A 24764-nucleotide genomic window follows, 5' to 3' on the forward strand; every position below is an offset into this window, starting at 1 on the left:
GATTGTGGTGCTTGGAACCAAATCCAGGTCTTCTGCGAGAGCAACAAATGCTTCAAGCCACTGGTCCATCTCTTTAGCCACTTTACCCCTTCTAAATTACATGTGTGTATGTGAGAGTATAAAAGTGTTTGTATGAGGGCAGGAGCACAGGAGTGCCTGGAACTGGAGTTACAGGAAGATGTGAACTGCCTGATGTGGATGCTGGGCACCAAATGCTGGTCCTCTCCAAGGGCAGCAAGTGATCTTAACCACTGAGATATCTTTCCATTCCCATCTTTGGGGAAATTAAAAAAAAACTCTGTAAGGAGAGAGAGAGAAAGAGAGAGAGAGAGAGAGAGAGAGAGAAGAGAGAGAGGAGGAGAGAGAGAGAGAGAGAGAAGAGAAGAGAGAGAGGAGGAGAGAGAGGGAGAGAGAGAGAGGGAGAGAGAGAGAAGAGAAGAGAAGAGAAGAGAAGAGAAGAGAAGAGAAGAGAGGAGGAGAGAGAGGGAGAGAGAGAGAGAGAGAACATTGGGGCTTAGGTTGCCCTTGTGTGGCACAGCATTGGCTTCTCCCAGGGAAAAGCTGCACATTTTCCAGAGGTCTCTCCCAGCACTGAGTAACATTCTCATCTATGTTGGGGGCAGAAGAGGCAGGTGTGAGGGCCTCTGACCTCCAGCACCTACAGATAGAATAGATGAATACATGCATGAATGGATATTAAGAGACCCCCCCCCAACACACACACACTAGTGCATCACAGATTTAGCATGGTGGCTTCTCTCTCTCTGCTGTCAGTTCTTTAAGTGCAAGACCTGGATGTCTTTGGAGTAACCAGCACACACCTTGACACAGAGAAAAGACCCCAAGAACATTTGGTAGGTAGGTGAACACCCTAACACTGGTCACTGGGCCTCAGAAAAGCTCTCCATCTCATTCACGAAACGGCACCAAGTCTTTTCCATAAGTGATTTTATTACTGGTTAGATTTTACAAATTCTGATATCCGAACAGACTTCCACCTTAAAATTCTAAAACAAGAAAGCGACCGTTGGGGGGGGGGGGGTTGATTTTTTTTCCCTATTTTTTCCTTTTTCTTTTTAGGGCTATTCAAAGTAACAAACATTTTTGTTGTTTTTTTTTTTTTCGTTTTTACATTTTGCTCTGGTCATAAATATACAGAGAGAAAGAGAGGGAGAGAAAAAAACAAACAAACAATTCATCCAAAGTATGAAGATAAAACAGTATTCCTAAGGCACGTGGCAGTCTTTGAAAATACGGAAGCTCTCAGCCAACTTAAATTATTTCTTGCTTCCTCGCTCGGTCCACAAAACTGTACAAGGACACAAATGTTGTGTTGCACATATATCTCCCAAGTAATTCCTCAGAACACACTGATGCGTTAGCCCGACGCACAAATCCTTTTTTTTTTCTCTCTGTTTCCAGGCGAGATCCTAAAACGTGGTTAGTTAGTTGCTCAAAGCCTCTATTTTTAAAATACACTTGGAATTCAACTAAAGATAATTTCTTTTTTAAAGAAATCGTGGGGGCTTGGGGAGAAGGAGGTGGCGAGTCATTAGAAAAGGTTGGTAAGAGTCGTTTGTGAAGGGCTGTGGGGCTCATGGCCCTCCAGGTTGCCAGGCACAGAAGTTAAGACTGACGTCACAGTCGGCAGGGTGGGGCTAGTCAAGTCTGTGAGGGTGGTAGGAGTGCTGGAGGGGCTGAGCGAGGCGTTGGACAGCTCCGAGGCGGGCCCCGACGGCGTCCCTGTCTGCAGCGCGGCATCCGACGTCTTGTCCACGCCCGTGTTTTCCTGCCGTAAAAGGTTGCGTCTGAACTTAGCCCGGGCATTCTGAAACCAGACCTGTGTGGGAAGATAGGGGAGGGCCAGTGAGGAGAAGTCGGGAGGGACTGGGGAAAGCAGCCGCTCTGGGCTGCTCAACCCTGCTCTGGGGGGGGGGGGGGGGGGGGGTGGGGTGGGGGGGGGGGTGGGGTGGGGTGGGGGGGGTGGGTTTGTGAGACTCAACCCAACTGTGGCCCAGCGGGCGGGAGGTCTAGAAAGTCCGTGCCACATTTTCTCCTTGCAAAAATAAAATTACAGTTTATTTTCCCTGATGGCTATAATTGGGTTGTTCTTCCTGCCAGGAAATTTCTGAGCTGAGCCCCTTGCCATGGTACTGATACTGAGACCTCAAAATGCCACTAAGCAAATGTGGCCAGTGTAGAAAGGACAGCATGCAAAAGACTTAGCAAGCAAGCAAGAAAGAGTAAAACAAAGAAAGAAGGGAAAAGATTATTGACTTCATGTTAGAAATGTTTTAGACACATTGGATTAAACAATAAATACTAAAACTCATTTTATCAGTTTCTTTGTACTTCTCAGTGTAACCACTAAAACTCTTTAAATACCTGGCTCTTGTCACATCTGTCATTGAAAACGCAAACCAGACAAATTTGGGCCATATAAAATTGAAAGACTGGGGTGGACAGTGTGCCCTACAGGTTCCTGTGAGTACATTTCTAAGTGTTTCACAGTCAGTCTTCGTAAATACTAAAAGGCCTGAAGAACGTGGAAATGAAACAATAAAACAACTAGGAAGAAGATGGCCAGGACCCTTTGCTCTCAGCGGGAGAAGCCCTGGAGTGCAGCGAACACAAGGTTTACTTTCACTTTTTCTGGGGTCTCTCTCTCTCTCTCTCTCTCTCTCTCTCTCTCTCTCACGCACACGCACACACACCACACACGCACACACACACGCGCACACACACGCACACACACACGCACACACGCGCACACACACACGCACACACACATGCACACACACGCGCACACACGCACACACACACGCACACGCACACACACGCGCACACACACGCGCGCACACACACACACGCACACACACGCACACACACACGCACACACACACGCACACACACACCCCTGTATATATCAGTGAAGATGTACACAAAACTCACCTATATTCCCACCAGCCCTCTGACCACAGCAATACAGAGACCCTGAGGTACCCGGGGTCCACGCAGTGCTTAAGAGGAGGGGCAGGAAATCCAGGCCACTACTGCGGAATAAGGGAAAAGGTCCAAAAGGCAAGGCGCCTTCACTTCCTTCTGCGTAAGAGAACTCCTGACCCGATGCTTCCCCATAAAACAAAGGGCCTTGGGGGTTCTGAAGGCTCCAGGATGTCCAGTTGCATGGTTCCAGATGTATCTGCATCTGCCTGTCTTCCTAGTGTCTGACAGGGGTGGGATGAGCCAGCTCCTGACTTCATCCTTAGGACTACCCCAGTTGCAAGAAGCCTGTGGCCTCAAGCCCCCCTCAGACATCCTGACACAATTCAGGCTCAATTAGCAGCCAAGTCTGTCAGGAAGAAGAGATGTTCCCCATGGCTCCCTAGAACAGAGTCCTCTCAAGGAGAAAGCACATTTCTCAGCTCTCTGCCTAAAAGAAACATCAGTCTTTGGGGAGCTAGCAGATGAGTGTGAGGTTTCAAAGACCACCCTCAGCATTGCCCATCTAGTCAGGTCCTGCCCTGAGTGGGAGACTGTTCATCTGGCCTTGGGGAGGGGAGCCATGGATAGAGACAGGCCTAAGACAGACTTCTTCATAGTCACAAGAAGATCAAGCAATGAGAAAGGCCAGGGCCTGGTGCTGCTCCCCAGCCACTGTCCTGGCCTGCACATGTGGGCGGGTCCTGGGAGTGAGTTCACTGTTCATCAGGAGCTCCAGGAAGCCCTTAGCCTGTTAGCTATTTCCCGGCGTTGTCCCAACAGCTCATGTGTAAACAATGACACCATCTTCACAGCTGCCTTCTCAGCTTTACAGGATCCCAAGCACTAGGAATCTGCTCAATGGAAATCTAAAGTCAACCCTAAACTTGGCTACTCCATGTGGGGTTTCACCAAAATTCAACCCAAAGAATGTAGAGGGCAGGGGATCCTGTCCAATCCTAAGTCTATGAGAGAGAAGATGAAGACTGAATGTTGGAAGACGCATAAATTGCTGCTGGGGTTCACATGAGAAATGATGATGCTAACATGACTTGTGTTGTGGACCAGGCTCCTTGCCATCCTATACCCTCCCTGGTTAAAGCCTGAGACAAGCCAGGCACATGGTTTCTATTACTAGTCCCATTTTATAGATTTAAATGTTACCTATGATCACACAGGACTATTTGCCATTAAAAAAAAAGTTCATACTCTCCCTATCATATGACCCTGAGTAGCTCAGCAAGTGAATGAATGGATGAATGAATGAATGAAGCAACTTGGGCAGTAGAAAGAGCATTCATTCATTCACTCTGCCATTGACCAGCCTAGTGAACTTCGGCTGGTCCCTTTCCTCTGGGCCTGCCTCAGTTTCCTACTTGTATGGAAAGAAGTTTGGAGCACACCACATTTCTGTGGCTTCTTGTGGTTTGGGTGGGCTTGGGATCTCAGGGCAGCTGCAAGTAGCACATAAATGATCTGCCGCACCTGCCCACCCTCCTAAAGCCAGAGCCCTGACTGGTCTAGTGCTTCGAGTTCCACTCTACACATAGTGCCTCTGGGTTACACTTTAGGGACAGCAAGGCCAAGTTCAGGCATAGGATCATCAGGACACAACCAATGCCACCGATATGAGTACCTCAGCCTGGCACAGAATGGAAGTCCGAGGAGAGTGAAGATACACCATTGTGGTGTGCCTCTTGTCCAGGCTCCAACTGTCTGAGGAGCCGTTTTTTTGCTCACTAACCTCCTTCATGCAGATTGCTTTCATCAAGAAGGCTGGGAGAGACAGGCCTGATGGTACATGTCTGTAATCCCAGCACTTGGATGGCAAAAGCAAGACCATGAGTTGCAGAACAGCCTAGATGACAAATCGAGACCCACTGGACACCCCCAACAAATATTCTGGAACACTAAAGAATCCATCTAAAAGGTGAAGTCTCATACCCAAAGATACCCTGACATTTCTTAGCACATCAGCGGCTGTATCCAGCGTCAATCAGATAGGCTGGGGAAACAGGACACAGCCACTCCACTGAGCTCTGGGAGAAATGTCTCACAACAGAAGAGAAGGCATGAAGAATTATAGCCTCTCAGGATGCAGGAAGCTGAGGAAAGAGGATTGCCATGGCTTTGAGGCCAGTCTGCGGGCTATGGAGTAAGTGCCAAGCTGGCCTGAGTTACATAATAAGAAAGGACAACCCTAAAATCTAGGGACCTAGCTCAGTCTACAGAGTACTTGCCTAGCATGCATTAAATCTGAGCTGGTTCCTCAGCATAGCATAAACAGATGGAGTATCCAGGTCATCCTAGCTACAGATCGTGTTCAAGGCCAACCTGAACTAGATCACACCTCAAGCAGCAACAACAAAAACCTGCTTTGGAAATAAATAACAACCCAATTACAGCCTCTGGTGTTACCATTCATGAAGATGATGATAATGGTGGGCATTCTTCCTTTGTAATAGTGTCAGGCACTGTCTGAGCAGAGCTCTAAGTGTTTGTGCCATCTTAACTCAATACTCCTGTGAGAGAGGCTTACTGTTAGTGCCAGTTTACAGGTATGGAGACCAAGGCACAGCCAGGGAGAGGCAGAACTAAGGTGTGGATCCTTTTAAGCCCATCCTTGACTCTGACCGCATAGCCTCAACATTATGGACCTGGGTTTCCACAGTGGCATTTCTCTCCTATTTGCCTTATGGGTTTGAATGGTGGTTCTATTATTTTGTGAACTTTTTAAAAAGACTCTTCAGCTGGCAGAGGAAGGTAGATCTCTATGAGTTCGAGGCCAGCCTGATCTACAAGAGCTAGTTCCAGGACAGTCTCTAAAGCTACAGAGAAACCCTGCCTCAAAAAAAAAAAAAAAACAAACTAACAAATAGATTTAAAAAAAAAAGATTCTTCAAGGAACTAAAAACTACGAACACTGGAGAGAACTCACGAACTTATCTGTACCCCCAGGTCTGTCACTGAATGGCTGTGAGGCCTTGGAGAGTTTCTCCACCTCTCTGGGCTGGGGCCCTCTCCTTCACAGCTCAGTAGAAGAGCACTTGCCTACATGTGTAAGATCCTGGCTTGGATCCTTGTGACTGTAAGAAACAAAACAGAAAATTCAAAGCAAGTCACCTGTGAAACTCCCTCCCAGTGTGTCTGTGTCCATCCTGAAGTTGTCTAATGCCAGACAGAGCAATCACCACTTTATAAGTGGGGACCAGAGGCCCAAGAGATGAAGCACTCACCTCTCTTCAGGGAAGCCTTCACCACTTCCTGACTGGGCTCAGACCTCCCCTACCCCAACCATGCGTGTTCTTACTGCACACTCAGAATTACCCCTGGGCTAATGACGACTAACTAAGGATGGTTTGGAGCCACTGGCACCTAAATGTTCTTTTAAAGTCAGATTTCCCCATGTGTGAGTTATTCTCCTTCTCAGGGTCAGAGAAGAAGAAATAAAGCACCAAACCCCAGAGCACATAACCCTTAACCCTGGGAGGGGGGATCTGAACCAGTCCACCACCTCCCAAAGCTATGTTACCAGTTGTCTCACCCCAATCCCTCCAACCCAGATCCCATCGACATCAGTGCCTGGATTCTGATCCCCACAGCAAGTCACTTCATCTTGCTAAGTCCTAAAATCTCAACTATAAAGTAGGCAGGGAAAGATGCAGGACAGACCGATGCACAACCAGGAAGATGCTTTGCAGTCATGACCAGTTAGGCTCTTTGGGAACAGAAAGGATTTGTGCAGGAGATGGAGAGATGTCTAGAAGGAGGAGAGACCTTCCCCCAACCTACAGGTCCTGAGCGAGCCTGGGAGGCTCAGAGGAGAGGATACTTTACCGGTTGGCTGGACAGTCACCAGTGAAGTGTGGCTTTGGGGACCTTCATGTGCTCATCTGCACTATGCAGAGGGGAATCCTAACTGGGTCACAGAGTGCCTGGTACCTCCCCCACCCCCACTGATTGTAATCAATGAGTAAGTACTTGTTTTTCTGTCTCTAACAGGCAAACAACATCAACGCCATTTTATCCAAGTGCCATAGCACCTAGCACCGGATTGTCAGAGACAGATAAACTGTAAATCCCCCGTGTTCCTAAGCTGGGAATCCAGGCTCCTGCCTCCAAAGGCCAGCATGCTCAGACTCCTCTGTATTAAGACTGAACTGTGAACCTTCATTTAATCTAGACAGCTGGGAGAGAGCTGTGCCCTACTTGGTGACCTTTTTACAGATGAAAAAGCTATGGCTCAGAGAAGGCAACTGATTTGTCCAAGACACACAGCAGGTGCAATAAAGCAGGGGGTCTCTCTGAGCCTAGGTTTTTCTGAATTACAGATCCCCCCCCCCCCCCCGCTGTTTCCCAGTATTCCATAAAGGATCTGGAAAGAAAAAGTCTTTTGTTCTCAGGTTCAGGCTGGCCCTGAACTAAAGGAAGGAGGGCCTGGGGAGGGGAGGGGACAGGAGAGGAGGGGAGGGCCTGGGGAGGGGATGGTTGCCAAGAATGGTCCCTGACCTAGCCCAAGGCCAGAAAGTCAGAAGGAACTTGAGTCATGACCAGAGCAGAAGAGTTTCCCTTGAAGTCCAGGCCTGGGGAACAAAAATACCAAACACAGCCCAAACAGAGGGGACTCAGAGAGCAGCAGTGTGCCTTTGGAATTCCTTCAGCTCCCTTGCTAGGTCCCTCTGGGAGCCCAATGCTAAAGGGTTTCCCAGACACTGCCCGGTGCCTACCTGGACTCTAGGCTCCATGAAGATCTGCAGATCTCCGAGATCTGTGATCATATCCACCTCACAATCACAGCCTGCCGCCACCACCCAAGTTTTCTCATTTTGGTTTCCTTTCTGACAGTCACTGAAACTTTCTTAAGAGAGGCTATGCACCCCTTCTGATCTGTCAGTTCCTCGGTGTCAACCTATCGGGACCCGAGGCTGAATGATGAACGGCCTGGACTTCAGTCCCAGGACCTATCCTCTCTGTGACACCACATTCAGGTTACTTAGTCTCTCAGATTTTTGTTTGTTTGGGATTTTTGTTAAACTTCTTCTAAGGGGGGGTTTCTGCCTTGTATTATGAGGGAACTGAGGTCTCACAGTCAGGACTGTTCAGAGCGGTGATCACATGACTAAGTTGATGATCTTTTTAACTAGCATCCATTGAGCATAAAGCATATTAACTCAGTTGTCACCTACAAGACCTCAGCAGCACCTCCCACCTGCGGCATGGGTGAATGACTTCTTGTGTGTATTTTACACGGAGTGAACTGAGGCTCAGGAGACATTAGAGGTTTGCCTAACACTGGGGATGAGTATCAGAAGAACTGAAAAGTTGAAATTTGTTGTCCCACCATGTCCCAACATGGTGCTGCAAGTTTGGACCCCAGACTAGAGTTTTCAACATCTTTGGGGGTGTGGAAATCCCATGCAAATTCCAGGTCTTGTCTATTAAGAAAGTACCCTTACATAGGTGTGATCCCATTGATCCCCAAGCACTACGCTACTTCTCCCCATCCTATAAGGTGACATCATTAGACAAGCCTCTACACCCAGTAGATCTACAGGCATACCACAGCACTACCAAACCTTGTTTCCTGGAAAGTCTGAAGGACAGACAACATAAAACAAATAAACAAACAACAACAACCCAGGAGACAAATTAGAGCTGCCAAAAGAAAATTCAATAAAGAATGAATGGAGGCCAAAGGAGTAGAGGAACAACTTGAGGCAGCAACCATCCCTTGGGTGGGGACAAAGCAGGAGGGCTCTGGATTCATCTGAAACTCTTGAAACTCTTAAAACATGAGCAAGTTGAAGAGCTTTGACTAAGGGACGGTAACTAAGAATGGTTTACAAGCATAAAGTATGGAGACAGAGGACCGCACAGAGGGAAAAAAAGAGGATTAAAATAGGGAGTATGACAACAGGCGAAAGTGTTGACATTCTAAAGACAGGCTACCGCAGTAGAAAAGGAAAGCTGAAGGCAGACAGGCAGAAGTATCTTCCAAAGTCCTGCTCAGCGTGAGGTTCTGCCTCAGGCACTGGCAGCTGCTCCCACCCGGCCCAGCTGACCTGGAGGACTCTCTTGGTGAGGCCGGTCTTTTGCGCGAGCTGCTTCAAGTCCTTGGCATCGGGATTGTGGTTAATGGCAAAGTAAGACTTCATTGTCCGAAGCTGGTGGTGCTTGAAGGAGGTACGCATGCGCTTTGTCTTTTGGCTGCTGGGGTAGGGCTGGTCACGATCCAGGTGTTCAGCGTCGTTCTCGTTACAACTCAGCGCTGGGAAAGGGACACAAAAGCAGCAGGTACATTTCCTGACTCTACCTGGTCTGTCAGTTCTGAGCTCCACACCCTCACTACCCACTGACAAATGCATCTGGTCTGGGAACCCAGTTGTGTGCACACAAACGCTGAAAAAGGGATAGTAAGCCCAATTTCGATGTAGAGAAAATGAAGCTCTCTGAAAATGTGACCTGCCTAGGGAACAGTGGATTCAAACCCAGGTCTTGGAAAAAACAAAACAAAACACCTGGAAGTCATCCTATTGCAAGAGTAATTGGAAGGGCAGCAGCGGAGACTTGTTGATGGCTTTGGGGGTTTCGGATGCTGCACTAAAAGGCTTTCTCTTTATCTTTCATGTGTATTTATTTTGTATGTGGGTTGGGGGAAGGGGTTCTGGGATTGAACTCAGGTTCTACAAACTTGGCAACAAGCCCCTTGGCACACTGAGTCAGTTTGTTAGTCCCTAAAAGGTTTTCTTTGCAAGTCCATAGCGACTGGACACTTATAGCAACTTTTTAAATACAGGTGTTGAGACTGTGGCTCACAAAGGCAAGCCCAGAAACAGCCTCTGAGTTCGTGGGCCTGCACTTTTTGTTTCCCAAGCACCCGCCAAGGATACCCCTTAGTAGTGAATGGCACTAGCACCCAGAAGCTGTTGATTAAGGGCTTCCATCAACTCTCCCTCCCGAAGGACTGGGCGGGCTCCAGGCTTCCAGCACCAGGCCTACGGTTGAAAAAATGCATTTTGTAGATTAATCTTCAGCACTGTCCTGTGAGCTGCTCCTAGTTTCACAGAAGCAAATGGGGTTCTGGGGAGTTAGGAGAAGCTTGGCCATCTCAGGGAGAGTGAGGAGGTAGACTCTTACCAGAAGGAAAGGAAGCGGCAGGAAGATAGCAATACACAGTAAATGCCTATCTTGCGTTCTGACTTTATGTGTCACTGTTCCCATTTTAGAGGTGAAGAAACTCAGGCCAAGGAAAGGAAAGGAAGTCACACCCCCACACTAGTAAAGACTGAGCCCAGAGTCAACACTAGAGTCCCCCTGTTTCCTGCTGGAACACCTCCAGGGAAGGAGAGATAAAACCTGACTTCAGGAAGCCCACCCCATCCCAGGGCTTTACTGGGGTCTAGGGAGGGCTCTTGGTTGGGGAGCATCAGGAACTGCTCAGCTGATGGACACATGAGATCCCCAGTAAGTCCCATTTCAACCCCCCCTTTAAGGAACTGGGAAAATACCTTTTATCACAGTGAAAGACAACACAGTGCATGCCTAGAATAGAGGTGTCAAAACTAGCGGATAAATGCAAATAGTGCCCAGTTAGATTTGAATTTCTGATAAACAGATAATTTTGATCATATGTCCCAAAGACTGCATGGGTCCAAAAGATATGAAAATTTTATCTAAGGTTGTTTGGGACATTTCTAAATTTTGCCATAAATGCAGAATTAAGTGGCTATCCTGACAACACAACCTACAACGCACCTTGGAGACTTCACTCTCCTCTTGCCCAAATGCCACTGGCTCCCTGAAAAACTCAGACTATTTGGGTCCTACTTCTAAGTTTGAAGCTGTAAGCCAGGGGCAACACTATACCAGGGTGTATATCCACGTGTACCAAAGCATGCAAATGCCCCTTCTCCTCCAACCAGTGTTCCCATCTAGAACACAGAGAGTGAAGAATTTAAAAAGGATCAGACCACGACTCCCACTAGCCAGCAGCACTAACCTCACTCAGGGAATGGAACCTTTTCTTTCTCCCAGTCCTCAGTTCTGCCTGGGTGGGGCAGGCCTCCCCCACGGGGAATCTCTGGGCTCATCCCTCTGCCCAGCCCCCACCTAGGGCCTCACTGCTGTTAATGAGCTCCGTGGGGACCCTGGCGCCCTGTAGGCCCAAGGGAGGTGCCCTGAGCACGGCCTACCGTGGGGGAAGGTGGTATCCAGAGAAGGGAGGGAGGAAGGGGGGCAGAGATGACTGAGGTAGAAAGCTAGAGAAGGAGGAAGGGGGAGGGGCGGGAAGATGAACAGAGCCAAGGGAAAAAAGTAGGAAAATAGAGGAAGAAAATGAGAAAGCTCTGGTGACACGGGGGTAGGTGACTGGACGCGATGAATAGGGAGTCCTGGAAATAAGGGGGATATCCTCTGTGATGGGGAATTCTTGTGATAGAACTCATCCCGGGGCTCAAGGAGACAAGGACCCTAAGGAGAAGACTTTTGGCTAGGAAGTCGAGACCAAGCCAAGGCCCTGCAAGCGGTGAAGGCTGGGGTTGAAACATTAGGAAGCAGAATAGCAGAGGAGGCGCCCACGCTTAGACCCTCCTCACTCGCACCCCTAAATCCTGGGGCCGTGTGGGGATTCCCCAAGATCGTGTCTGGGGAGGAGCGAGGGTCTGAGAGGAGGGAGAGGACCAGGGCTTTCTCCCCCCCCCCTTTTTTTTCCTCTCAATTAGGCCGATTCAATGGAGCTAAAGAGCTCGTAAAATCATGAATAATTTACTCGTGATCTGTTATTAACCCATCGGGTTTCGAGCTCTTGTCGCTGGGACTGAACCTGTAATCAAATCTGACTTTGCCTCATTTTACTAAAGACGAGACTGTAGGTTCAATTGTCTAAATAATGGATTGGAATCAAATCAGTAATTACGCCGTCAGACGCGCGCGCGCACACATACACGTACACACACACACACACACACACACACACACACACACACACACACACACACACACACAAGCTGGGGTTTGGGGAGGCATGGCCGGCCAGCGGATATGCTCGCAACTCCGGCGACCCTGAAGCGGAGAAAACGCGCCGCAAAGTGCAAGTCCGGGGGCCCACGCTGGCCCCGGCCGACCTGCAGCCTGGGTTCGGGGAGATCTGTGTACCGCCTCTGGGACGGGGGCAGCAGTCCAGAACCAGAGGGGCCTTGGGAGGAGGGCGGCCGCGGCTTCCGCCCCGGAAGGACTTTTCGACTCTGCGACCCGAAGCTTGGGTCGCCCTCCCACGGACCCCAAACCCAGGGACCCTCGCTGCGCCCCTTCCCATCAAGTGCCCAGCTCCATCTCCCTCGGCAAGACCGTCTACCCGAGCGCGGCTTTCCAAAGTATCCATTTGTGTCTGGCCCCTGGCTGCGGGGCGCTTGCACAAGCAAACTGGTGTCCTCGCAATCAGAAGCACGCGTTCCCTTTCCACACACACTGCCCACAGCCTCACCCACCGCCTCACACAACCCCAGCTGCCCCACGGCACTCATTGCAGCCATTTCTCTCCTGCCAGCTCCAGGAGAAGAAGGAGGCAAAAGACAGATCTGAAAACTGGCTGCACTCGGCAAGCAAAAAGAATCACCCTCTCTTCCCAACTTAGTCCCGGTAGCTCCGAATAAGTGAGTCGCACAGCCAGCGCCTGTGAGCCGAACGCCGCTCCTCCCTGGACTGAGAGTCCTGGCGGGTCAAGGCCCAAGACTCCCTCACGCTAGAAGAGCAGACAAACTAGAAACACTTCGGCGGAAAGAAAAGAACAGAAAGGACAGACAGGAAAGAATGTGGGGGTCAAAGAGAAAAATGAGGTAACAGAGGGGCCTCTCCGGAACCCAGCTACCAGTTATATCTACCCGTTGCCTCCTGGGAAGAATAAGGCTGAGCAACAAAAAGCAAAATTAAATCTCGGAGCCTCTCACTCTTTTCGCACAATCACAACCGGATGCTACCTGGTGTGTTAAAAAAAAAAAAAATCAGACCACTCCACACCATGTACCCTAGAGGCCGCTGGGCTTGGGTCGAAACGGGCCTGGGCCGATTCTACTCTATTTTAGGGCTCTAAAGAACGGCTTCTTTAGCAGTGCTTCGGAGAAATTTCAAATCCCTGAACCAATCACCACTTTATCACTTAGCCAACCGAGGGTTGCATTCCCCCCTCCCCAATCGGTCACAGGACCAGCAATTTCGTTGGAGCGGAAAAATGACCTACTCCACTTGTCCCCCATTTCCCTACCTAAGCAGTTCGGGCTATTTAAAATCATAAGGGCCCTGATTTCTTCCTTCCCCGGCCGCAGACACAGACTTGGATGGTTTTGGTTTTGTTCACCCCCCGCCCAATATTGTAATTTAGACTAGAGGGAAAAGGAGGAAAAAATCTCAGCATCCGATTTGTTGTTACAGACTTAAGAGGGGGTATAACTGCAAATAAACTAGTTCGGAAGCCAGGCACGTTCCTAAACCTTCCCGGGCCCTGAGGACTTCGGGGAGCTGTTGTGGGACCTTTAGAACCTCCGCCACCTTCCCCCCCAGAGTCGGAATGGTTTGGGGGTGCAACAGGAAAGCGCCGCACTTCAAAGAAATGTGAATAGAGACCCCCGCAGCCCACTGTGAGGACCCGCCTGCTCCTGCTTCTTCGGTTGCTTGCTACAAGGGGAAGGGAAATCTCGGAGACCTGGCGGTGCCCCAGGATCCGGCTGGACAGAGGGACCCAGAGCCCTTGAAAGTAACAGCTCTAAGCCTGCCGCCCTGGGCTGTAAGCCAAACCCAACGGTGCCCATGGCCACCACCAGACTTTTCTCTTGGGACCCTCGCAGCCTAGCTCTGGTAGCCTCCCTACCCTCAGCCATTCCGCTACTCTGAGCATGTTTGGTGTCGTTGCCGCCTTGCTTTCTTTTCCCGCACTTTTTGTACAGCAAAGCGCGCTAGACAAACCAAATACAATCCCTAAACGACAAGATCCTGCATCTGGATCACCAATGAACTAAAGCTTTCTCACCTAGCACTTAAATCAAAGGAGCACCAACTGAAAGCCAGAAGGCTAACGTCCCTTCTACCAGGCATCCTGATGCAGTAGGGCCTGCAAAGCCAGGGGCCAGAGTACCGGCTGTAAGCCAAGCACACTGAAATCTTTCCCCCCAAGTAGCCAGGGTTTTCAGACGGTCTTGCACTCACCAGCGTTGTAGGCTGCCAGATCCGCCCCAGGTCCTGGACTCTTGCGCTTTCTCGGCCTCCCTTTCTGCACAGTGCCCACACCGTTGTAGTAGGGAAGACCCAGAGGGTTAGCCCCGGCTGCGCCCAATCCTGCACTCTTAGCTGCTGCGGCTGCAGCTGCGGCTGCCGCCACGTCGGCATGATTGAAGTGTGCCGGGTATTCGCCCTGCAGCAGTGCCTCGAAGTGCAAGCGGCAATAGACCAGGCTGTCCTTCATGCCGAAGTGGTCGCCGGTGGTCAGCATCTTGTTACACGTGGTGCATGTGAAGCAATTGAGGTGATAAACCAAGTCCCGAGCACGCATCACCATCTCTGAAGCCGAGATGCCCAGGTGGCAGCGGGCACAGCGCTGTACAGAGAACCGCCTGTAGGGACCATGGAGGGAGGGGCTGTGGGGACAAATAGTTGGACATCCCCCCATATCCCTGTACTCCTCCTTCAGGTGCTGCTGCTACCGCTGGGGGTGGGGGCTCCTCAAGATGGACAGCCTGGACTTGACTGAGGATTAGTAGAGAGGGAACTAGATTTTAACCCAGGCCTGGCCTACCTGAAATAGTTTTCCTTAACCATTTTCATACCCACAAGAGATTCTACTTTATTCAGAACCTGAGCAAGTCTTAAGAAAGACTTTACTTAGAACGGGGAGACTCTCCCTCACTTACCCCTTCCTCAACCTTTGCCCCTGCCCTCCAGACCAGCATCTGGGAATCTTACACACCGCTGTAATTTGGAAGAAACAGAGATGGGGAAAGAGAGAAACAGAGACAGAGACACAGAGAGAACACATAAATAGGCCCTAACTCTAATGCTGGGAGGAGAAAGAGGGACCTAGGTTCTTCAACCCTGGCCAACTTTTATTATCACCCCCACCCCCAAAGACCCAGAACTACTGCCTGTCCTTTCTCCCTCCAGCTTGGTTCCACATCAGCCAGGCTGCCAGAGTTTTGGGGTGTCTATTTCTATCACTTCTGGTTGAGTCAAGAAACTTCAAAAGAGAAAGGAGTGTGAAGACCTCCCCCACCCAAGCTGAGTTTTTAAGCGCCCTAAACTCAGAGAGGGGGGTAACCAGCTTTTCTGTTCTTATATGTCATGATTCTTTCCATGAGTACCCCAAATTGCTAATGTAGAAAGTTGTTGTCAAATTTGGTGGGTGCTGGCTTGGAGAAAGAAGGTCTTGGGTAGGGCAACCGCTACTGGAAGCAAAAGAAAAGGAGATGGACGATTCGGTCCCTAAGGCCAGCGGGGTCTGGGCAGGATCTACCTGTAGTAGTCTTCTTTACAGTAGATGCTGCCGTCCTTGCTGAAGCAGGTGAGCTCTGACTCCAGGTTGAGCTTGCACTCACAGCACTTGAGGCACCGCATGTGCCACTGCTTGTCCACTGCCAGCAGGTAGTATCTGTCAGAGATCTTGCCCCCACAGCCAGCACACAGCGCAGCTCGGTCACTGCTGATGGACGGCATGGTCTACAAAGGGAGAAGAGAGCACTGTAAGCGGCAGTGTGCTCCCACCGAGAAAACCCGCCCCGAGCTCCTTCCTTGGCCCAGGCTAGCCTTGAAATTCACCTAGGCGGCAGTCTGGAAGGGCAGCCCATTTTCTCCATCTAACAGGCCTAATCTGAGCAGCTAAGGGCCCAAGCTACGCACTCAGCTCCAGGAAAGCACCCAGACAAACCGCAGCTCCAATTTCAAGTTCTAAGTTGATCTCAGGCCTTAGGTCTCCCTATTCTTGCCCTCCAGCCCTTAGCCCCTCTATGCCCCTGCTGCCTTTAAATATTGGAATAGAGGGAGCTCTTCTCCCAATTTCTCCAAGGGAATTCCTTAAACTGCTTATCCCAGCCCTCGTTCCCAGGAAAGAGCTAAGGGATGAAGTGAGGTGAGTATTAAAATCTTGCTGCACACACACACATGTACTCCTCTTCAGAGGGGCAGCAGGCAAGGTTCCTGGCCACAAGCCTCAGTAGGCTCAGGATCCTTCAGCCAGGGCAGGTTCAGCAACTTCGGGCTCCTCTGCCACACTAGCTGGGTCCCGCTTGGGTCTTGGGAGGTTAAGAGGGACATAGGGCCACCTTCCAAGAGTGTGCAAGGCAGGCCCAATCCGAATCTTTTTTTTTACCAAACTGAGGAGCAGGGGCATTTATCCAGAAAGGGTTCAGGGGAAACCGGGAGGTCAGTGAGCTGTGGCTCTCCTCTAAAAGGGAGAAGCACGGGCCAGGCTTCCCACCTCCTCTGTTTCTAAAGGTCACTCTGCAGCCGCTGCTCAGCGTCTGCTAGTCGGGCCCCGGGGGAGGCTATTTGGGGCCGGGACGGCGGAGCCAGGTACAGAGAAGCCAGGCCAGAGCCTGAACTTCGAACTATCGCCTGGTCAAATTAGGCAAGCTAGAAGTACGAGGACGCGAGCAACGAAAATTGCTAGCCCAGAAGTCCCAGGGCCCTGAAACGGAGCTAGGGAGAGAGCCCGACTGTCAGGAGACTGAAAGCGATGCAAACCAGCCAGAGCCACAGGGCTCCCAGCAGTTCTCCCTTTTCCTGAGGCGCCTGCTGTAGCGCCAGCAGCCGAGTGGTGAAGGATTAGGACTGTGGACCGGAGCGCCGGGCGAGGGGAGAAGAGTGTGGCCTTCACTTCCAGAGAATGTTCTCCTCTACCCTCTGGGTCCAGATTTGAGTTTCAACCTTGACTCCCTCCTCAGCTCCAGTAGCCAGGTTTCCTTTGAGCCTGGCTCCCAGGGCCTCGCACCCTGTCCAAGGATCCCCGGCATTGGTCCCGTGCGTCTCTAAGGACTCTCCCCAAAGTTCGGGGAGAAGAGGCACTGGCCGACCACGCTAGGTCCCAGCTCTCAATCCCAACTCCACAGCCGCGCGCGCCTACCGTCTCCGTGTCGCCGCGGTCGATGGCGGAGCTGATGGCCGGAGCCTCGCTCTTGGCTCTGCGGTCCATCTCGTCGATAACCCCGTGCACCTCGGGGCCCGACAGGCTGTGGAACAGCATCGCGGCGGGACCGGGGACGCGGCTGCCCCGAGGAAGGGCTTGCCCCCCGCCTCAGCTGCCTGGCGCTCCCGGCGTTAACCGGCCCGGTGCATCTCCACCGCGGCCCCGGCCCCGCCCGAGCTCGGCTGTGCCCCCAGGCCAGGCTCCGGGCCCCGGGCCCCCGCGAGCCAGCAAGCCTCTCGCAGAGGCGTGGGGGCAGCTACATCGTGGGGTGCCTGAGCTTTGGCGCCGAAGCCAGGGTCACAAGGTCAGAGGGTGAGGTGGGGGCGGGAGACCAGGGCAGAGGTCGGCGCCCGCAGCGGGCGCTTTTACGCCGCGGGCATCGCTCACTAGGCTCCGGCGCCCAGGGCGCAAATCAGGGGCGCAAAATCTGCCTCGGGAAGCGGCGGCTGCAGTTGGGGTTCACCCAGGAGCAGTCAGGTGCTCGGGACGGCCAAGATGCCTTGACGTCTCCTTCCCCTCGGGGTGTGTACCCAACCAAAGGCGAATTGGAGTAGGGGTCTCTGCGAAGCCTGCGAGCTGAGCCGAGCCACCCAGAGAATTGAAGAAGAGGAGGAGGAGAAGGAGGAGGAGGAGGCGACAGAGGAGGAGGTGGAGGAGGAGAAAAAAGAGGAGGAGCAGAGTGGGAGGAGGAGCCGCGGGCCCTCTCCAAGCGCGCGCCGGGCTCAGCCTCGGTTCTGTAGTCCGCGCCAGCGCAAGCCTCCGCGCCTTTTCTACAGCCGCGCCTGACATCACGTCCTGCAGCCGTGCCATTGGTCGCGCGGAGCCCCAGGCCTTGGCAGCGCGTGCTCCGGGAAGGCGGGAGACCCAGAGGGAGGGGTGAGGCTAGAGGCGGAGAGGAACGGAGAGGAGGTGGTGGGAGCTGGTGGGCGAGGCTGGAGGAGGAGGCGGGAGGGGGAGGAGGAAGGGAGGGAGAAGGGAGAGCGCAGGGTTTGGAGTTTCTAAGCTGCTAACAGTTTCCTGTGTTTTTTCTGGAAGGAAAATTAAACCTTTCCTGTCGTCTCTATCTTAAGAAAGTGCAGCCAAAAAATGCTTGAGGAGGTCTCCATTCTCCCCTTTTGCCTCTGGAACCAGGGGTGGAGGACCAGGGAAGTGTACAAGCCTAGAATACAGTTTCAAGAGCCTTAGACTGCTTCCCGCCCAGCTCCGCTTTGGGCTCTGCTCTCCAGACTACGTGGGGGCAGCGGCGCAGGCCTGCTGAGAACCAGGCTTAGGAAACGCTCGCGCACTGACTCCCATGAGCAGAGGGCCAGCCAGCACATCCTTGCTCCAAGTGAGCTAGGGACTGTTCCGTCAGGTCAAGCTTGTAGCTTCTGGATTTCCCTTTGTCTCTCCAGTCTAGAAGAGTAGGGGTAAAGTAGGTCTTTAGAGAGTCAGAAAGCGAAGCAAGGAGTTCATAGTTATCCCATGTGTGTGCAATGTGATCTCAAGAAAGTGACTGTTTGACTTTCTCAATGGGAAACAAGAACGTCCCCTCCTTTGGGGTGTATGGGTGTCATGAAAGAAAGAAAAGTTCCGTGGAAAGTGCCTGGAACATAGTAGGCACTCAGCAAATTCCTTAATTGTTCCCTTTTTCCTCTCCAACTCAAAACTTTCTCACTCTGGAATACACTTGGCAAAGACCACAGGTCCATTCTCTTTCTATGGTGCATTCCATTCCACTAGCACAGTCCGCCACCACACACACACACACACACACACACACACACACACACACCTTATGGTATCTGGGCCCACCCAGACTCCTGGTTGCCCAAGGACCAACAATAACGAAGCCTACCCAGCAAATCCCAGCTGCCAGCCTGAACTGAATCTCTTGGCTGAATGTAAAGCAATGGCCAGGTGTCTGGTGAACAGGGATTCAGGAAGTAAAAAGTGATTTTGAGTGGGGGGGAAAAAAGAAGGCAAGTCAGTTACAGAGACTCTTCTGGATCTATTTGGCAAGCTGCTTTCATACTCTGTGATTGGGGGGGGGAGGTGGTCATAGAAATGTAATCTGAAATGTCTGCATGCCTGGCACAACCCAAGGGAAGCCAGGACCTCTGCAGTTTATCTCACAGGGCACACAGTTGGGGCAGCATGAAGACACACTTTCCACAAACTGTGCAAAGCTTTTGCACATGAATATGAGTTACACTTGTGGTGCCCAAGTTTGTGTCCATGTTCATATCTTTTGGCAATAAAGCCAGCACGAATTTTATTTTTGTTGGCAAAACCACAGGCAGCACTAGTGCACAGGGGATGTCTACAGGTGCACATCACACCCAAGAAGTCATCCGAACACCCAGCACTAACAATCTTCTCTGAGTTCCTACCAGGCATATTCGCAAAAATTCGTCAAGTTCTCCTTTAGTGTGTACACACTGCACGCATAATGATGTCCTAACTTGAGGCAAAGACCATCAGCATAAAGACAGGAATGTCCATTTCACACATTCAAATTCAGTGCCTGCATAAATTCTGACCCACAGTCACCTCTAGGAATATACAAGCATGTTATATTGGGGTACCTGGTACACTACTTTTTAAAAGCAGGAAATGAAATTTGAATCTGAGATTCACAAGGATTCATTAGGATGTCCCTCAAAGGGGTAGAAAACTTTTAAAAACAAGCTTAGAGTGTATGTCCTTGGTGCTGGCTGGGTTCAAGGGGCTGCTTCGCACCTTGGAAACTTGGAAGGGTGTGTGCTCTGTGACTATCTTTACAGAGCTACCCAGGAAACAGGGATCTATACCCATAAACAGAATCACACCATTCGTTACCCATCTCTCTGACCAGCAATTCCCAGCAGTCCTTGGCCTGAACTCTCCGGCCGTTGGGATCGCCACCCTGGGCGCTTCTCTTATTTATCCCTCCGCGTCCTAAAGGGACGCGAACACTTCAGTTAGAGGCTCAAGCACATCTCCCGCAGCGGGTCGGCATCTGGGCACCCCGGCCCTGAGTTCAGAGGCCGCTAACTTTGCTAATCACTGGGGGACATCGCGCAACTGCTTTGCCCTGTTCTCGGAGACTGAGCAAGGCGAGGAACAGGCTGTAAACACAGATCCTGACACGTGAGTGACATTTACACAGTGCTAGGAGACGCAGCCTAGGGAGAGGCAGGAGGTGGGGTGGAGGAATCAGGCAAGGACAGGTAACTGGGCTATTCACAGAGGCACGGAAGAGCGGCCCCTCGACCCCCTCCATCGGCCAGGGGTAAAGCATCCTCAGCTTCCGGTACTCTAGGTACTCCCGTTTTGTGGAAGGTGACAGGTGAACCGGATTCAGGTCTGGCCACTGTCGCCGCTGCCTACCTCCCCACCATCTGCTTCCCCGAAGACTAGCAGACCCGGCGCATAATGAGGTAGCAGCCTCCAGCCGGCCACCGTGACTAACTCAGAACAAAAGCTCTCCTTCCACGCCTTCTCCAACAAAAGGGCCACCAGCCCCGGCGCTCCCCAAAGACTGCCGGGCTGCCGGCTGCCGGCCGCAGAGAATCCGCGCGCAAACTTCCCGGGGCTCCCGGGGCTGACGGCGCCGCCAAGCCCGGGCCGCGGAGGGAGGAAGCGCCCAGCGCTGGGAGAAAGTGAGGCCAGGCCGGAGGAGGGGAGAAGGGGAGAAGAGGAGGAGGGCGCTGGTCGCAGCGGAACCAGGGTGATTGATCTGCTAGCTGTTCCCGGAGCTCCGTCCCGTTATTAGAGACGGCCAAAGCAGGGCCACGCAAATACCCTCCGAATCGCCAACTAATTGACGCTGCAGGCAACTATTTCATTGTGCGCGCTGGTTTTATGTCTTCATAGCCGGTGATTGACAAGGTGTAATTAGTCATCTCACTCGGTGATAAACATGGGCACCCTCCTCCCGCGGCATCAGGCCGAGTGTACCAGCAGAGGAAGCGATAGTTGACGCTGATATACCATTAAATCAAAATGAAGACGTTCAGAAGTGTGTGTTTGCTGTGACGCTCTCGTGGTTTATTTCTCAAATACGGCACCAACAGATTTACTTGATTTGCAAGTTAACTACAACATTAACTGGTTTTATTTATTTTGCCTCTTCCTTCCTCTTCCTAGGCAGGGATGTTACTCTTGGAGTATGTGAAGACAGTTTGCTTTTTGACAAGCGAGCAAGCAGGCGCCCAGATTTCTGCAGCCTTTGGAGTCTCCCCGGAGGGAAAGGCAGATAGAGCAAACCTCGGACTGGGGAGCAATCCCGGAAGGGCTCCGAGCAGGGGAACCGCCCCTCTTGGCCCCAGACTCTCCAGCCTGGGGCTCAGGGCTTGGGTAGTACCGAAGGATTGCTCAAACTCTGAGGATGGAGCTGGGATTTAGGGCTTCAGAAACCTCTCGAATGACAACTGTGGGGGAGAAAGAGGCTTTGCCAACATTTCTTCCCGGCCTCACAGCGGAAAGGACTGTTCTCTTAAAGCTGTTTGCGGCAGTCATAGGGCCAGTGGCCCATCGCTGTTGAGCCCATTCCCTGTGTAAAGCCTAACTTCTCCAGGCTGGCTTGTACCATTCAGCAAATTATACTCCTTACTAAAATGGGTCTTGCTCAGGAAAAATAGTTCTCTTTCTCTGTCTGTCTGTCTGTTACTGATACTGATGCTGGTTACTCATTTCAGAAACCTGGACGCTTACATTTTAAGAGGGAGGAGGCCTGATCTGTTTTGAGAGCATCAATTAAACAAATCCACCAACATCTGAAAATCAGTCTCCAGGCTAAGCCCTGCAAACCCCTAGGAGACCCCATTGGGGAAGGCTTCCTGCACTTTCCCTTCTTTCTAACCTCTGCTTCTTGCTTATAGAGTAGAAAAGTGAAATGATGATTTCCCCCACCAGGCAAAGGAATGTGGAGAGCAGGCAGCACCAGGAAATGGTGGGGTGAGGGTCACAGGGATGGTAGAAAAGCCCTGTACCTCAATGTCCTCTATTCCCAGGCTTGTGGGGGGGCGCTTGTTCTGGGAAGGGGGGAGTCTGCTTTATGCTGATGGGCAAGGTTGTTTGCAGCCGCAAATCTGCTCAGGCATGGCTCTTTTCTTTATGAAATCGGCTCATCGCTTTGGTCATACCACACTAGAGATCTGCTGATCACCAGTATTGACAATATAAGTCAATGAGACCCTCATTATTTCCAAGAGGAGCACCATGTCTGTGACATTAGAACAGAGAAGTAGCTTGGCCCATGACAAGCAGATAGGAGTACAGTTCTTCCTCCTCTTCTCCCTGCAACAACCTGAACAATTCTGAAATTGCCTCCCTGGGCATCAGCTAAGAAGGTTGGGGCACTAACCAGGGCGCGCTCTCTCTCTCTCTCTCTCTCTCTCTCTCTCTCTCTCTCTCTGTTGAGTCCTATTAAATGCACTGAACTTAAAATGAAACACGAAGTGTGAATTTCAGGTTTGAACCTGATGCATTAGGAAACATGAAGGTTGGCAGCTCTGTCCCCCCTCCCGCCTTTCAGTAGCAGGTATTAATATTGTATTAAATGTTATGAGAAAGTAAGGACTGCAGAGAGGAATGTGCTCAGGTGCAATTTTGTCAAGGTTTTTATCTATGATTATGGTTCCAGATGTAGAAACTCCCGGAGGAGGAAAATGAGGGGCTGCTGGCATGTGACATGTGTTTTAAGGTGTTTGGCAGTGTTTCTCAAAGTGGTGACAAAATGTTCAATTTTATTGCAGGGAATTGGTAAGAGAAATAGGAATTCTAGGTCAGACATTGTTTACCTTCAGCAAAAACAATTTACCATTATTGATTAGGGTGTGGAAAGTTTTATCTGGGCCTTCCTCAAATCACACTGCCAACAATATAAATCTGTCAGATCAAACTATTCTTAAAGAATAATTGCAACAAAATACACAATAGCTAACTGCATTCCCACCCTCTCCAGCTAATTTCCACAAAAAGGTATACCCTGCCCTGAAATAAAAAGGAAAGTGAATATTGCAACAAGAGATTTTCCTTATATTTCATGAGCTACAACTATAGCTTGCATCTAGCTATAGTAGTCAGTTCTTTTTAATCTAGTCCAGAATAACAACCAGTTCTAGAAAGGACATTTTACTACCCCCTGCTCTGCAAATCTACACACACACACACACACACACACACACACACACACACACAGAGAGAGAGAGAGAGAGAGAGAGAGAGAGAGAGCTTTAAATTTTCTCACACAAGCAACCAAAGTTGCTTAAATGAGGAATCAGGAGTACTCTGCTGGAGAAAGCAGGCAGTGTGGTGGCCATGGGGAAGGAAGTAGAAAGCACCAGGTGGCCGGCAACCCTTCCACTTCCACACACTTGATACTGGAAATATTTCCCACCAGCCTTTCTTTATTCAGAAGCATCTCTTCCTCCCTCTCAGAATGCAAGGCACCCTAAACTCCATTTTGAAGACAAGTTTCTCTATAAATCTTTTATAAGCTTCACACACAGCAGCATTAATAGATTCTAGTGTCCGCCATGGCTCACTAGCCTGAAGGTGGGGTTGCTAAATATTTCCATAGAACAGAAAGAGGTTTTGCTTCAAGATTCTGGGCCTGGTTTCTCCCTGGATTCCCCCAACAAAGTCCAAGACACTGTACCCACAAACTGGCACCTCTGCTACAGTCACCCCACCAATAGCACAGCAATTCAACCCACCCTTTCTGTCTTCCTAGCTGGGGAACACTGCTTTGGGTTCTTCAGCTTCTACATGGTTTTACCATCACAGATCACACTAGGCTTCAACCCAAATTACACCTTCCTTATGAATCCAGACACTTTCTCTTTTTAGTGTGGATCCAGGCATTTTTCCAACTGGAAAAGTGAATTTGGGAGAGAAAATGGCTAACATGACTATCATCTTATCCAGAGCTCTTAGCAAGACCCTTTCCCATCCCCAGCTCAACTTCCCCAAGTCTGATTAGCTGTTCAGAAAAGTTGCCATTGTCTCTTTAGGTGAGAAATGAGTCATTTCCCACAGATGCTTCAGCTGAAGACCAGCCCCTAGGCACCTCCCCCAGCATTTTTATTCTTCCATTAATTAAAACAACTAATGTCCCATTTTTTATCTTTGCGTGAATGGAAATCATTAGAGCCCTTGCAGGTATATGGGAAATTCTGTTTGCTTAAGTATTCACACTTTGATTTCCTATAGACTTATTTTTTCAAGCATAAAGAGATTCAAACAAAACAAAAACAAAATCTCTGACACCTTACTATGAAATATCAAAACTAGTTTGCAATGAGATCACAAGGATCTCTGGTTGGAAGAAATGTTCAGAGAGCCCTATACTAGCACCAAAGCTGACCCTTCAAAAAAAGGGGTCCTAGACAGTTAAGGCAGACATTCATAGGATGGCAGACTCGGTTCTTTAATTCGTGCTTGTTTGGAGTTAGATGAGCTCATCCAAATTGACTTTCAAACCACTGTGTCACCCTCAAAAGTGAATAAGAAAAAAAGACAGGGGACAATTGGGTCTGCTTGAAACTTCCCCATCAGTTGACCAGTTCAGCATACAGCTCCATTTCTAGGAGCAGCCATAATTAGAGCGATCTATTTTGCATTTACTTCTCTTTGCAAGCAGTACATTATC

The 24764-nt window shown here is 50.5% G+C and overlaps 1 protein-coding gene across 3 annotated transcripts in view; it reads right to left on the reverse strand.

The window, feature by feature from the left end:
• Window positions 1-933: 933 nt before the first annotated feature.
• Window positions 934-24764, reverse strand: part of Lhx2 (LIM homeobox 2) — a 28778-nt gene continuing 4947 nt past the window's right edge. For 2 of the 3 annotated variants that reach the window (XM_041675259.1, XM_041675260.1), the window contains exons 2-5: window positions 15479-15681; window positions 14179-14582; window positions 9045-9250; window positions 934-1840 (exon numbers count right to left, since the gene is read on the reverse strand). In XM_041675259.1, the coding sequence (XP_041531193.1) occupies window positions 1553-1840; window positions 9045-9250; window positions 14179-14582; window positions 15479-15678 (1098 nt within the window). In that variant the 5' untranslated portion in view covers window positions 15679-15681 and the 3' untranslated portion in view covers window positions 934-1552. Of the gene's footprint in view, window positions 1841-9044; window positions 9251-14178; window positions 14583-15478; window positions 15682-17083; window positions 17861-24764 lie in introns of those variants that run through there. The other variant, XM_041675258.1, reaches the window with a different exon arrangement.

The sequence above is a fragment of the Microtus oregoni genome, unplaced genomic scaffold (genome assembly GCF_018167655.1).
Source record: "Microtus oregoni isolate MIOR12 unplaced genomic scaffold, Mior012 000025F_ref0000491, whole genome shotgun sequence".
In the NCBI taxonomy this organism is placed as follows: Eukaryota; Metazoa; Chordata; class Mammalia; order Rodentia; family Cricetidae; genus Microtus; species Microtus oregoni.